Source organism: Bubalus kerabau, chromosome 18 (genome assembly GCF_029407905.1).
Source record: "Bubalus kerabau isolate K-KA32 ecotype Philippines breed swamp buffalo chromosome 18, PCC_UOA_SB_1v2, whole genome shotgun sequence".
Taxonomy (NCBI): domain Eukaryota; kingdom Metazoa; phylum Chordata; class Mammalia; order Artiodactyla; family Bovidae; genus Bubalus; species Bubalus kerabau.
Window position 1 is genome coordinate 64,947,983 of NC_073641.1, and position 14,592 is coordinate 64,962,574.

The 14,592-nt window shown below is 46.5% G+C and overlaps 1 protein-coding gene across 1 annotated transcript; it reads right to left on the reverse strand.

The window, feature by feature from the left end:
• Positions 1–445: 445 nt before the first annotated feature.
• CCT5 (chaperonin containing TCP1 subunit 5) lies at positions 446–14,576 on the reverse strand. Its single transcript, XM_055555190.1, has 11 exons — positions 14,332–14,576; positions 11,651–11,711; positions 10,956–11,120; positions 9,446–9,644; positions 4,896–5,088; positions 4,666–4,815; positions 4,341–4,460; positions 3,576–3,761; positions 2,820–2,957; positions 2,225–2,405; positions 446–1,002 (listed from the first exon to the last, which is right to left on the reverse strand). Exons 1-11 carry the CDS (start codon positions 14,434–14,436, stop codon positions 875–877), a joined length of 1,626 nt encoding a protein of 541 aa, XP_055411165.1. The 5' UTR covers positions 14,437–14,576; the 3' UTR covers positions 446–874.
• Between the last annotated feature and the right edge of the window lie 16 nt (positions 14,577–14,592).

Genomic DNA, 14,592 nt, shown 5'->3' on the forward strand with positions numbered 1-14,592 from the left:
CATTTCCTCCTCCAGGGGATCTCCCAGATCCAGGGATCAACCCACAGTGAGTAGAACTAATTCAATACCAACCTACACACATGGTAACTGCAAGGTGTTTCCTTCCACTCGACCCTTTTTTTCTGTTTCACTCTAACCTTCACTTGTTTTGTTCCCTGGAGAAAACCCCAACTGGCTTCTGAATGACCTTCTAAGCACCTGAGGGGGTGCCAGTCTGTGCCCACCCGGGCCTTCTCTGCATGACACTGGCCAGGGCTCTGGGTGGAGCCAGGCCAGGATAACGCCAGGGGGCAGTGTGAAGATCACACCATTAATGCTGGTCTACTCAGCACTGTGGGAACACCCCAGTCAGTATAACCGAACAGCACAGAAGACAGCCCCCAGTCGTGTGCTGGATACTCATCTCTGAAGGGTCTCCACAAAGATTCACCCGTTTAGACAGATGCAGCACTTAAATAAATTTAATAGGACCAAGCCCATATTCCTCAATGTTAAAGTAAATCTTGAGAACAAACCAAACGTTTAAAACTGTTAAAAACAGGTCCTACATTAAAAAAAAAAATTCAACTCAAACCCCTTCAATTAAGGCATTTGATGAATGTTATAGTGAATGTTTAACTTAAATAGCAGAATATAAAGGCTGTTTAGAGTTCCCTTTAATATAACAAATACAAAACCTTGTGAGATCATACCTCTACACTCTCATGTCTGCACACGTGAAACTATGGTCACCAAAGAGCTACGGCTGTCACAGCATCTACTACAGTGCCTGATACGGGACGTAACAATAAATAGCTGTAGATGCAGCACAAGACACCCATTTATTTAGTCACAGTAGTGGATCTTGCTCCTCATTTTACTCTAAATTCTCTCTTTACTCTTCAGATTCTCCAGGCTTACGGATGTCGTCAATCTTCAAAATCATTCTAACCATTTGTGTTGCAAGAGAGATCTGTTGCTTTTTGCCGATCAAAGTTTCTATGACATGCTGATGTTTCATATCTGAAAAACACAAATTCATTCTTCTAAAACAGCATACAAACATATCATTCTAAAACAGCATACTCCTATCATTAATGGAAAGTGAAAGTCGCTCAGTGGTGCCTGACTCTTTGGGACCCCACGGACTGTAACCCACCAGGCTCCTCTGTTCCTGGTGATTCTCCAGGCAAGAATAATGGAGAAGGCAGCCATAACCTCCTCCAGGGAATGTTCCCAACCCAGGAATTGAACCCAGGTTTTCTGTTTGAGCCACCAGGGAAGCCCGTTATTATTAATACCTTGTTCCCATTTATGAATCAGAGTAAAACTTAAAAGACATACAACTTTGAAAACCACTAGTCTCGGTTATGTTTTCAGAAGAATACAATTTCATTACTTCCCAGGACGTTCTGGAATGTGGGCCTGGTTACTGGAGCACTGTGGAGGACAGGGCGCCCTCTTCAATGACAGGGTGAGTTTCTCAGTGACTTGCTAAAGAGGCAATCATTCAGCGACTTCTCACCCCACAAAGTTCCCTACACTGTCAGTTAGTAAGCCTGAAGTAAGTGAGATTAGACGGTGCCTGATATAGCAAAAACCCAGACATTCAAGTTAAAGAAATGTAAATTGTCTGACAAGAAGTTGCTGCTGTTACTAAATCCTCAGGTTGTTAACCTAAAATTCAGAACACACCTGTAGTTCTGAGTAAAAAAATAAGCCATCAGATTCTGTGGTCAGGATTGAGACCGAACCCCAGAGACGGCCCAACTAGTATGATCTGGGGATTCACCAGACCACCATCTCACATGCTAGGGCTGCGCCACCTTTTCAGCGATGAGTGACAGACGTGCTACAGAAGCACAGTACACACTCCGTTTATAAAACACCCTGTGATTTACGGGACGTGCCCACAGATCAGCAGTAAACTGAGAGTCAATTTCAGAGCTGTTTTATATGACATACAGAACCCACACTGACAGACATTTATGTAAAAGAAATGAGATGGGAATGATTTTCTACACTGGAAATCACCTTTGGAATAAATACTGCACTGCAGTTTTTTGTTGCAGCTTGCTAAGACCAGCATCCTGATAATTCCCCAGGTAATTATGTCAAACACTATAATTCAGGACCTGGGTACCCGAAGCGTGTTCAAAAATTTAAAAAGCCAGGACCAGTTCATGGTACACGCTATGCAGCAAGTAACTCCCGAGCCTAGGTCAGACCGCACCCAGCGCCTCACCATTGGTCCCCTTGTGCAGACAGTCGATCCCAAGGGCAGGGTTCACCTCCTTCACTTGTCTGGCCCTGACCTCGGTCATGGTCTGGATGGGGTTCATGCCGCTGTTCTCGGCCAGCGCCATGGGGATGACCTCCAGTGCGTCGGCGAAGGCGCGCATGGCATACTGCTCCAGGGTCGGGCACTGCGAGGGCACAGGGTTACGTCAGCATACTTGACAGCACCCCCAGCAGCTCTTTGGGGACATTACAGAATGACACCCTTGGACAGGCTAACTCAGGACGAGTCCTCAGAACAGGCTGTCACATGAGTGCCGCTACAGGGCGAGGATGCAGAAGGTACATGTCGGGAAGTCAAGAAAGCCAGTCTTCCCGCCGCACCTTTAGTTACAACGTCTAAGCAATTCTCAATCCCAGGTAACACTAAAGTGTGCAGAGATCTGTGCCAAGGCTGCAGTCTGAAAAAGGCTGACACACGCTGGCCTGTGGTAACCCATATCCACATCCTCAGGCACAAGATCAGCTCAGATCAAAGGCCCGGAGTCCAGCCCCCGCCACACACCATGCGGTTGGTCACACACCGAGGTCAGAGGCCTCACCTTGTCGGCCTCTTGGCTGACCGCCAGGGCGCAGGAGATCTCCGCGGCGCCCCCGCCATACACCACGCGGTTGTCCCGGATGAGGTTGCGGATGACACACAGAGCGTCGTGAAGGGAACGCTTGGCCTCCTCGATGATCTGGGAAAGCGACGCTGCCCAAGTTAATGGTTCTACCTTCATTCTACTTTTCCTCCCTATAATGTACTTAGGGAAAACACTCCCACAATACCGGGCAGCCTAGGACTCACTCCAGGACATATAACCAAGTGGTGAGGGGGGTCAAACAAAAACAACAAAGCAACAGTCTTACAATGAGTCTTACTCATCGTGATGCGCCAGAAACCCATCCCTGTAGAGTGGAGAGCACACCCATGCTCTCTCAGGTCCCGGTTTCTACCTGAGACCGAGGAAAGGCAAGTGTGCCCTGTGGGCCCAACAGTGGAACATGGTCTTCAGGGTTTTACACTGTGACGCGACCTTATTTTTTATTTGGGGCGGGGCGGGCTGGTAGGGGAGAGGCCCGCACTGCATGGCCCGAGGGATCTTAGTTCCCTGACCAGAGATCGAGTCCAAGCCCCAGCAGTGCAAGAGCAGAGTCCTAACACTGGACTGCGAGGGAATTCCCGAGGTGTCCCTGCTTCTCCGAGAAAGATGACCCTGTCCCTCTTTAAGTGTCCCAGCTTAAATACATTATGTGAAAAGCCCAATCACATTCCAGAATCAGAAAAAATGCAGGACAAATAAGTGAGTCCTCACCATCTTATTTCCTCCTCTGATGAAAATGGTGACGGCTCTGGAGTTCTTACACTGCTCGATGACCAGCATCTTGTCTTTGGTGGTCCCAAACGAGATCTCTTTCACAAGACCCGCAAAGCCCAGCTTCTCAGCTGTGAGCTCTGAGAACCGAGGGACGATGCGGCCACCTGTGGCGATGGCGATCAACTAACGGGAGGAATGGAAAGACCAGCGTGGTGAGCAGGGAACTCTCAACACCAGACCACAGATGAGCCAAACATAACCCACGACCGCCATGCTCCCTAGAACCAATGTCCAGTGCAGCCCAAGAATCAAGGTCCAGCCCAACGCCTTGCTCAGGGAACAAGGTTCTGAAGGGCGGGCAACCTGCCACTATGACCCTGAACACATTCTCAGCTCTCCCCCTTCCCCTCCTGCGCCCATGAGGACCAACTAGGCTGTGTCTGTGGGGCCACAGACCATGTCTGGGCAGCTCTGAATGTTTATGAGGCTGACAGAGAAGTGCACAACCAGCCTGCCACATCAGAAGGCCAACCAGTCAGCAGTGAGAAAGGAAAGCACCTGAAAATGCCACGGAACACCAGAAACACGTGCACAAACAGCAAGAAAGATTCTAGCATTTTCCCCCCTTGCAACTCAACCTCTGGTCTGTGGAGCCTCAGCACAGTGTGGGAACCACAGCAGGGCGAGGTTACAAGGGCTTCGAGCAGAGATGCTCCGTGAGCTCAAGCCCTGCATGCAGTCTCCTTGCAGGTAGCCTCCTACCTCAATTTCAGGTCCTCCGACCCAGCGAACCGCTGGCAGGTCATTCTGGAGAAGTAAATGATTCGCTTCATCGTCAAAGCCCCACTGGCAAATAGCTAGGTTAGCACCAGTTTCTTTAATCTGGGAAAGAAATGCCACAATCACGTTAACAAAAGTATTTTTTGTGCTCTTCTATTGGAAAAAAGGTTGAAACCAAGGCGAGAAACATAGTTGGGTGTGTAGGTGGGAGCATTAAAGTACAGAAAAGAAAAAGAAATACACAAGTGGCTATGTTCTGTCAGCTCTAGTTAGTTTAAATCTCACTAGGAGATGTCTTAAGGCGCACCTGCCGGATCATCTCTTCAAACTTCTCCTTTTCGTACTTCTGAAGGGCTTTAAAATCTTCCACAGATGTCACATCCAGCTTATGCTTCGTCTTTGGTTTCGGTGGCTCAAATGGACATGTGAGGATTGCAATCTTAGCATCTTCCACTTGCTGCAGGAAGAGACAGAAACGTATGAACTACCTGGAGGGCTCAAGAGGGAAAAGCCCGATGCCATGGAGGCACGGCTCACCTTGGGCATCTGCGGGTGACTGAAGTCCTTGTCCACAATCACGCCCTTGATCAGCTTGGTGTCCTCCAGCCGCCCGCCCACCTTGCCTTCTACCTTGATGAGCTCGAAGTCAACGTCCCTGCGCTGCATGTCGGCCACGGTGAGGACGGCATTCACGGCGATCTCGGCCATTTGCCGGTGACAGCTGTTAACCCTGAGGGGGGACACAACACTGACCTTTCATGTCCACTCCACAGTGACTGCAGCCAGAAAGAACACGTGCTGCGAAACTCAGATGCCACGACAGTGTGACCCACAGGTATGTTACAGAACCAACCATGTTCAGGGTCCCCAGGGAAGAATGTCACCACTACCTGTGCTCTCAACAGTCTGGGAAGGGACGCTTAACTCGGTCCAGGGACCCCAAAGGGAATCATAAACTGGGATGGGAAAAAAATTGTTAATAACTGAAATGTACTATTTTTTTCCATTACGAATGTACATGAAGAGACCACTAACGTATGTCAAGAACCAAAAATTTACCAAGACCGCTACTTTGTAATACCACTAACACTTTCAAGCCAAAACAGAAGAGGAAAGAGATGAACCCACCAAGGAGAAGCCAATCTTATCTATGGGAAGTGCACCACTTAACATTTGAAGAGAGTGCTCGATAATTTCACATCTGGTTCTGAAAAAGCCACAAGGCAACTGCAGCCCTCCAAATACAGTGCCTGGAATCCTAAGTTACCTGGAAAAGATAGCCAAGAAACCACAAATATTGTGTGTCCAAAATAACTGACCAACAATGTTTCACCTTATGTTGAGTATATCTGGCCCTTGTTGGTCCATTTGAATGTCTATAGAAAAGATCTACGCATACCTGAGTTTTCTAAAGACTTGCAAATAAAGCTGAGTCAACCTAGAAAGCAGTAACACAGAATGTGTGCATTTCAAGAAAGGGTAAGGCCTTCTTTCCAGGAGAACCAGAGCGCTGTACTTGCAATAAAGGCCACCCGGGGCAGTCACCCCTGCCGAAGAGTGGTCTCGGCTCAGACCTGTGACAAGAGGACAGCTGGCACCACGGAGGACAGAAGGAAGCAGGCGTCTCTGCTGCACTTGCCCTGCCCTCTAAGTTGAGCCCATGTCGTCCTTTAGGGCACAAATTTAAATACTTCTCGAATTGATGTGGATTAAGACAAACCTAAAATGGACTGGAATGGGTGAATTTAACTCAGATGACCATTGTATCTACTACTGTGGGCAGGAATCCCTCAGAAGAAATGGAGTAGCCATCATGGTCAACAAAAGAGTCCAAAATGCAGTACTTGGATGCAATCTCAAAAACGACAGAATGATCTCTGTTTGTTTCCAAGGCAAACCATTCAATATCACAGTAATCCAAGTCTATGCCCCAACCAGGAACACTGAAGAAGCTGAAATTGAACGGTTCTATGAAGACCTACAAGACCTTTTAGAACTAACACCCAAAAAAGATGTCCTTTTCATTATAGGGGACTGGAATGCAAAAGTACGAAGTCAAGAAATACCTGGAGTAACAGGCAAATTTGGCCTTGGAATATGGAATGAAGCAGGGCAAAGACTAACAGTTTTGCCAAGAAAATGCACTGGTCATAGCAAACACCCTCTTACAACAACGTAAGAGAAGACTCTACACATGGACATCGCCAGATGGTCAATACTGAAATCAGACTGATTATATTCTTTGCAGCCAAAGATGGAGAAGCTCTATACAGTCAACAAAAACAAGACTAGGAGCTGAACTGTGGCTCAGATCATGAACTCCTTATTACCAAATTCAGACTTAAATTGAAGAAAGTAGGGAAAACCACTAGACCATTCAGGTATGACCTAAATTAAATCCCTTATGATTATACAGTGGAAGTGAGAAATAGATTTAAGGGCCTAGATCTGATAGATAGAGTGCCTGATGAACTATGGAATGAGGTTTGTGACATTGTACGGGAGACAGGGATCAAGACCATCCCCATGGAAACGAAATGCAAAAAAGCAAAATGGCTGTCTGGGGAGGCCTTACAAATAGCTGTGAAAAGAAGAGAAGCAAAAAGCAAAGGAGAAAAGGAAAGATATAAGCATCTGAATGCAGAGTTCCAAAGCATAGCCAGAGATAAGAAAGCCTTCTTCAGTGATCAATGCAAAGACATAGAGGAAAACAACAGAATGGGAAAGACTAGAGATCTCTTCAAGAAAATTAGAGATACCAAGGGAACATTTCATGCAAAGATGGGCTTGATAAAGGACAGAAATGGTATGGACCTAACAGAAGCAGAAGATATTAAGAAGACGTGGCAAGAATACACAGAAGAACTGTACAAAAAAGAGCTTCATGACCCAGATAATCACGATGGTGTGATCACTGACCTAGAGCCAGACATCCTGAAATGTGAAGTCAAGTGGGCCTTAGAAAGCATCACTACAAACAAAGCTAGTGGAGGTGATGGAATTCCAGTTGAGCTGTTCCAAATCCTGAAAGATGATGCTGTGAAAGTGCTGCACTCAGTATGCCAGCAAATTTGGAAAACTCAGCAGTGGCTACAGGACTGGAAAAGGTCAGTTTTCATTCCAATCCCAAAGAAAGGCAATGCTAAAGAATGCTCAAACTACCGCACAATTGCACTCATCTCACACGCTAGTAAAGTAATGCTCAAAATTCTCCAAGCCAGGCTTCAGCAATATGTGAGCTGTGAACTTCCAGATGTTCAAGCTGGTTTTAGAAAAGGCAGAGGAACCAGAGATCAAATTGCCAACATCTGCTGGATCATGGAAAAAGCAAGAGAGGTCCAGAAAAACATCTATTTCTGCTTTATTGACTATGCCAAAGCCTTTGACTGTGTGGATCACAATAAATGGTGGTAAATTCTGAAAGAGATGGGAATACCAGACCACCTGACCTGCCTCTTGAGAAATTTGTATGCAGGTCAGGAAGCAACAGTTGGAACTGGACATGGACAACAGACTGACTCCAAATAGGAAAAGGAGTACGTTAAGGCTGTATATTGTCACCCTGCTTATTTAACTTCTATGCAGAGTACATCATGAGAAACGCTGGACTGGAAGAAACACAAGCTGGAATCAAGATTGCCGGGAGAAATATCAATAACCTCAGATATGCAGATGACACCACCCTTATGGCAGAAAATGAAGAGGAACTCAAAAGCCTCTTGATGAAAGTCAAAGTGGAGAGTGAAAAAGTTGGCTTAAAGCTCAACATTCAGAAAACGAAGATCATGGCATCCGGTCCCATCACTTCATGGGGAATAGATGGGGAAACAGTGGAAACAGTGTCAGACTTTATTTTTTTGAGCTCCAAAATCACTGCAGATGGTGACTTCAGCCATGAAATTAAAAGACAGTTACTCTTTGGAAGGAAAGTTATGACCAACCCAGATAGCATATTCAAAAGCAAAGACATTACTTTGCCAACAAAGGTTCGTCTAGTCAAGGCTATGGTTTTTCCTGTGGTCATATATGGATGTGAGAGTTGGACTGTGAAGAAGGCTGAGTGCTGAAGAATTGATGCTTTTGAACTGTGGTGTTGGAGAAGACTCTTGAGAGTCCCTTGGACTGCAAGGAGATCCAATAAGTCCATTCTGAAGGAGATCAGCCCTGGGATTTCTTTGGAAGGAATGATGCTAAAGCTGAAACTCCAGTACTCTGGCCACCTCATGTGAAGGGTTGACTCTTTGGAAAAGACTGTGATGCTGGGAGGGATTGGGGGCAGGAGGAGAAGGGGATGACAGAGGATGAGATGGCCGGATGGCATCACTGACTCGATGGACGTGAGTCTGGGTGAACTCCGGGAGTTGGTGATGGACAGGGAGGCCTGGTGTGGTGCGAGATTCATGGAGTCGCGAAGAGTCGGACACGACTGAGCGACTGAACTGAACTGAAGACAAACCGTGCAATAAGGTACCTTACATTAGGTTTTTATACTACATTTTAACAAGAGCCCTAAGTCTCCACTGTTGTTCAAGGTGAGTGTGTCCCATGGCTGAGGCGGCTGAGTCTCCAGGGGACAAGAGCTGTCTTGTGTCCTCAAGACTCAGCTCTAGGCCTGGCAAGTAATGAGCACTATGTAAATGTTAGCAACAGCCAGTTTAAGACAATTTCAAGACTGCCCCTTCATACTAAACTATAATTCTGGATTATTTGTTCCTTGTTGAATGAATAAGAAGAACCTCTCCATTAAAATGCTGCCTACTGTTGGTAAAAAGTGTTAGAAAAAGTGAGTACTTCCCACTCGTAGGACCTACCACCCTAGCCTATCCTGAGAAATAAAGAACTATATAGCTTACAAAAACTATCAAGGGGACTTAACCAAACCTGGAAATCCAGCCTCTAACAAAACCACAAAATGCCTATGTTTATATCTGCAGTAAAGAGCAAGTAAACCCGAATAACAAAACCAGAATGGAGCTCATTAAATCAGTATGAAGCCACCGTGGATAATTCTGAGCTGTCCTTAAGACCCAGCACACAACCACTGCCTCCTGCACGAACACGCCCTGCAGCCCCGCACTGTAACGCACACTTTGGAGCCCAGCGTGGTCTTCGCCGTCTGGATCAGGGGCTCAGTGTTCTTCATGTCGACAAGGACACTGTCGCTGATCTTGTCCAGGTGCTCAATAGCAATGCGGGCAGCCTGCTCGTAGCCGTCGGCGATCCTGATGGGGTGAATGCCGCGGTCCAGCAGCTGCTCAGCCTCTTCCAACAGGGCGCCAGCCAGCACTGTGGACGAGACAGCACACCTGGCTCAGGAGACCGCTGGAACTCAAAACACATGAGATGCTGCCCTGGGAGCACCAAGGGTCCAGATTTAAGCTAGAAGGGTCTCAGAGGTGGAGGCCATCCCTAAAAATGGAGCATCATGTTTTGGTTCTAACAGGTACCTCGCACAGATAGGTGGTCAACTCTCAGTGATGTACAGGACGCAAAGAATATAACATATAAACATTTTTATAAGGGAAAAAAACTTCCTGTTTCCTAGGCCAAGGATTTCTATTCAGTGAAATTTATGCTGGCATTATACAGTATTAAATAGAATTTGTTTACTATCCCTCCCACAACCTGTTGCCTTCCCCTCTCATTTTAGCATCACAAAAATAAGTTTGAATGCTGCTGCACTCCAAGTACATCCAGAACAGTGTTTGGTTCCCAATGAATGTATAAGATATTTGCTGAATAATTTAATTCAAATTTAAAATGCAGAAAAAATAACACTGAAGATATTCATCTCATCAATCCTCCCAAACTTAAAAAAATTTCAAACACTGAAAACAAATTTCAAGAGTACTATAATGAATACTAGTTTACTTATTAATATTTTGTTGCATTTGTTTTCTTTACATACGCTTGCTTTTTCTGTTCAATGATTTGAAAATTAGTTGCAAAAATCAGACATGTCACTCCTGAGTATTTTAACATTGAGCTCCTAAGGACAGGCACAGTCTCCTGCATCGCTGTAACAAAACTGTCACACTCAGGAAATCTTGACATTGGTAAGACACTAATACACGACCCACAAATGACCCCACGTGTCCCAAACATCCTTCAGAGCTGGGAAAAAGAAATCTGGCACCCACCCAGGTTTCACACATTTGAGCTGCTGTTGCTTCTCTTGAGCTCCCTGAATCTACATGAGCTGCCTAACTCGACTCCCCACCCCCTTCCTGTTCTTTTATATTGACCCTTTTGAAGCGCCTGGGCCATTTATCTTGTATCGTGTCCTTCCACATGGATTTGTCAGACTGTTTCCCCATGATGTGATTCAGAATAAACATTCAGCAAGTGTGTTAGGCCTGTAACATTCTTTGCGACCCCACAGACTGTAGCCCATCAGGCTCCTCTGCCCATGGAATTCTCCAGGCACGAATACTGGATTGGGTAGCCATTCTCTTTCTCAGGGGATCTTCCCGATCCAAGGATCAAATCCGGGTCTTCTGAACTGCAGGTGGATTCTTTAATGTCTGAGCAACCAAGAAAGCCCTTAATATTAAATAACTCCTCTCAAATGAGAAAGCACATTTTGCCTTTTCTTACCAACCACTCCTGTGGTTCCATCTCCGATCTCATCATCCTGTGATTTGGACAGTTCAACCATCAGCTTGGCGATCTGGTGGTCAACGTCCATCATGCTTAAGATGGTGGCGCCGTCATTGGTCACGGTCACGTCACCATCTTTATCCACCATCATCTTATCAAGCCCTAAGAGACAACCGTGTTTAAGAGGAGGGTTAAAAAAAAAAAAAAAGAACCTACACTAAATCTATAAAACAGTTACCCTGACTTCTTGACCCAGTACCTATCTACGAGCTTATTACAAATAATTCAACATACATGAAGGAATATCTCCATGAATACCTTTTTAGATTGGCTAATCTAAAGCAAAACATTAGAACAATTTAATGATGTCTAAAACCAGAGAAATTGCAAAAAAAAATAGTAATTATGGAGCATCACTAAATGTAATATCACAAAATATAATGTTGCAAAAGACAATAGCTATGATTTGGAAAATGCTAACGAAATTATGTTAAGTGGAAAAAGCACCCGACCTAAATTTGGATGTAGCATGATGACTTTAACTGTGCTGAAGGTCTGGGACACACCCTAACATCTGACCATATTAGGGGGAGGATGCCCCCCTCTGTCCCCTAACTTTCTGTAAACAGGTTGAATTGACTCTTTTATGTTATACAACTTTCCTGAAAAACACAGAATGTTAAGTCTCTTACCATTTGGTCCAAGCGATGTTTTCATTGTATTTGCTACAGCCTTTGCTGCCATTATATGAGACTAAATGAAAAAGAAAAAGCCAATATTCAAGTTAGACATAATTTTAAGTTAACAACATATAACTAATGGCTGTAAAACTCACTTATGACACAGCTTCTATTCTCTAGAAAAGGCAGCAGACAGGTCCACATCTGCCTGTGAAAACCGCACAACTCCTAGTGTTAGCAGACAATTCTTGTGTAAAACAACAGAACCAAGCGCTCTGTGTTCTCTCTATAACCCTCAACACATCTAATGAGGCAGGTTGTCCGGGCCTGTTTTACAGCCAAGAGCAGGGACAGTCTGACCCAAGAGGCCGTGCAGGACCGTACGAAGCTAACTCCACGTGAGGAGTCCAGCCGTCAACACACAACACCCTGAACTGTCACACCATGGTTTACTGCACACTCCTCTCCCCAAAGGTCCAGTAAGTACACAACCCACAACCAAGAATCACCCACTGAGGGGGTCAATCCTGAAAGTAACAGAAGCCCAAATGCATCCTTTTCCCTTTCCATACATAATTACGCTCATATTCCCTCCAAATACTTCGTTTCCTGTCTTCCTATTCCTGCCATCAACGACCTAACTGATCCACTACACCATACAGATTTCCAAGGTCTCTCATTCACCAATCCTTCACATTCATCCTCCATCCAGCCAAGTCATCCATTTTTTTCTGAACGTGTTGTTTTCCTCAGTCCCCTGCCCTTAAATGAATCACCGGTACTCCGACTCTCAAGTCTGTAAGCTCCAGGTTTTCTTCAAAGTCTGAGACCTCGCTCTGTGCCAGTGAGGGCGGCCAAGGCCTGCTCCCCAACATGCCCTCTGACCCCTGAAGCATTGATGCACTGAAGACCTCCGCTCATTAAATCCTGACAGTTTACAAAGCAGTTCAAATGCAATGTTCTGTGCGGCCTTCCCTTGTCACCCCGTCTCACAGGTTAACAAGACACAAAGTTCACTAGGTTTGTAAAAATACTGGTTATTCTTAAAATACATCTTTGATAGGTCTACATGATGAAATATGTAAAGAATAATGACCGCAAACAGGTGGTTCTTAACCAGGGGCGAATGTGCCCCCAGGTGACATGTGGCAATGCCTGGAGACATCCCTGGTTATCACCATCAGGGAGGGGACTGCAGAGGGTGGAGGCCAGGTGCTGCTACGCATCCTGTACAGGACAGACCCCACAACAAAGCACGATCAGCCCCCAAGGCCGTGGAGCAGGCTTTAGACCACTGGCTGCAGAGTCAGACAAGGCGGGTCTGAACCCTGGTCCTGTTCTTTACTAGCTCTGGGGCCACATTTGTCTCTAAGACCTGTCTCAAGAGACTGAGGATCACAAAGATGTGGCAGAGGCAAAACCACCTGTGGCTTCTGTTATACAGGCATTTTGGGTGCATGTATTGGGTATTAGTTTCTCTGCTGGTTGCTTCCCATGAAAAACAGAACTGAACACGTAACACAAGTGGCTTGAGTACCTACCACTGGACAAAGCCTGGGTGACCACTTAAGTTACCCCATTTAATTCTTGTCCTCCGCTTGACAGGGATGTATTGCCCCCACTGGGAAAGGAGGTGTAACTTGCCCTAAGTCAAACAGCCCAGGACAGACCTGTAGCGCTTAATTTATGTAAAACCTCAAGACACTAAGGGACACCTCAGACCTGATGACATGGTCATATACACCAACTTCATGGATTCCACCCCAAATGCCACCTCCTCAGGTGCAGTTCTACTTAAATTGTTATTCTGTCCAAACGCCCTTCAATGGCTCCCTCCCATCCCTGAGGATAACATAGTCATGTCAAGGCGCTCAAGAACTTCCACCTGTGTGAACCCCTGCAACTTAGACTATGTTGCTAAAACCAGACTCTGCCTCCTCCTCCAAGGTGCCACGCGTTCTCCTGCTTTTGCTGTTCCTCTCCCTAGCAACTAGCTCTCTCCCGTTCACAACAGTGCTCCATCCCCGAAGGACAGCCAATCCTCTACCCAAAGTATTAAGGACCCTCTCTGACTTTTTACCAGCACGCACGCCCTCCCAAAGCTGGTGATTCAGGTCACACACTGCCTTGTACTACGGTTATTGGTGACCACTTTTCAGTCTTGCAGTTGTATTTTCTTTCTTAAAAGTGAACGTTTTTCACTTTTACGAGACCACACCCAGAACACGCCATGTATAAAGGAACTCAAAAATGAAATTGTGCTGTCAATGGCTAAACCTTTAGGACGCCACGACGAAAATGACCCTCATTTCCTTTGAGGTCGTTGCAGGGACGCCGACAGCGTCCTAAGCTGCCAGGTGACCTGAGAACACCCCCCTGCATCCTACTGACGAAAACTCTGTTAGAATGCCTGCAGGTTGGAGAAACCAGTGGGAACGCGCCTTCACCGCCTGAGAATTCAAGCCTCCCCACCCAACTCTGAAGAGCGCCCGCGGGACACCCGAACCCCCAAATGAGACTAAAGGCTTATACGTCGATTTTTCCCGGGCGCGGGGCGAGGGACTGGAGACCAGAGGGGGCTCCCTCAAGCTCCCCCCGGAGCACATGGCAGAACCCCTCAGACATTGCGCAGGCGCAGACCGGCTTCGGCCGCCTCCCCTCACCCCACCGCCAGTGCGTCCCGGGCCCGTTACCTTGAGGGCCTCAAGTCCCATAAGACGAGACTTGCGGTCCTGATCCTTGATGATGAGAAAAGGACGGCCATATTCATCGAAGGCGAGGGTCCCCACGGACGCCATGATGCGGCAGCAAGAGTTACACTCCCTCAACCAGCGGAGACCACGCCGGAACCCAGAGCCCGCCTTCCTCTCGCGGGAGGGCGCAAGAGCTCGCGCAGGCGCAGTGCAGGCCTCCCGAGACCTATTTCTCACTTGAGACTAGTTTAACGCCAGACA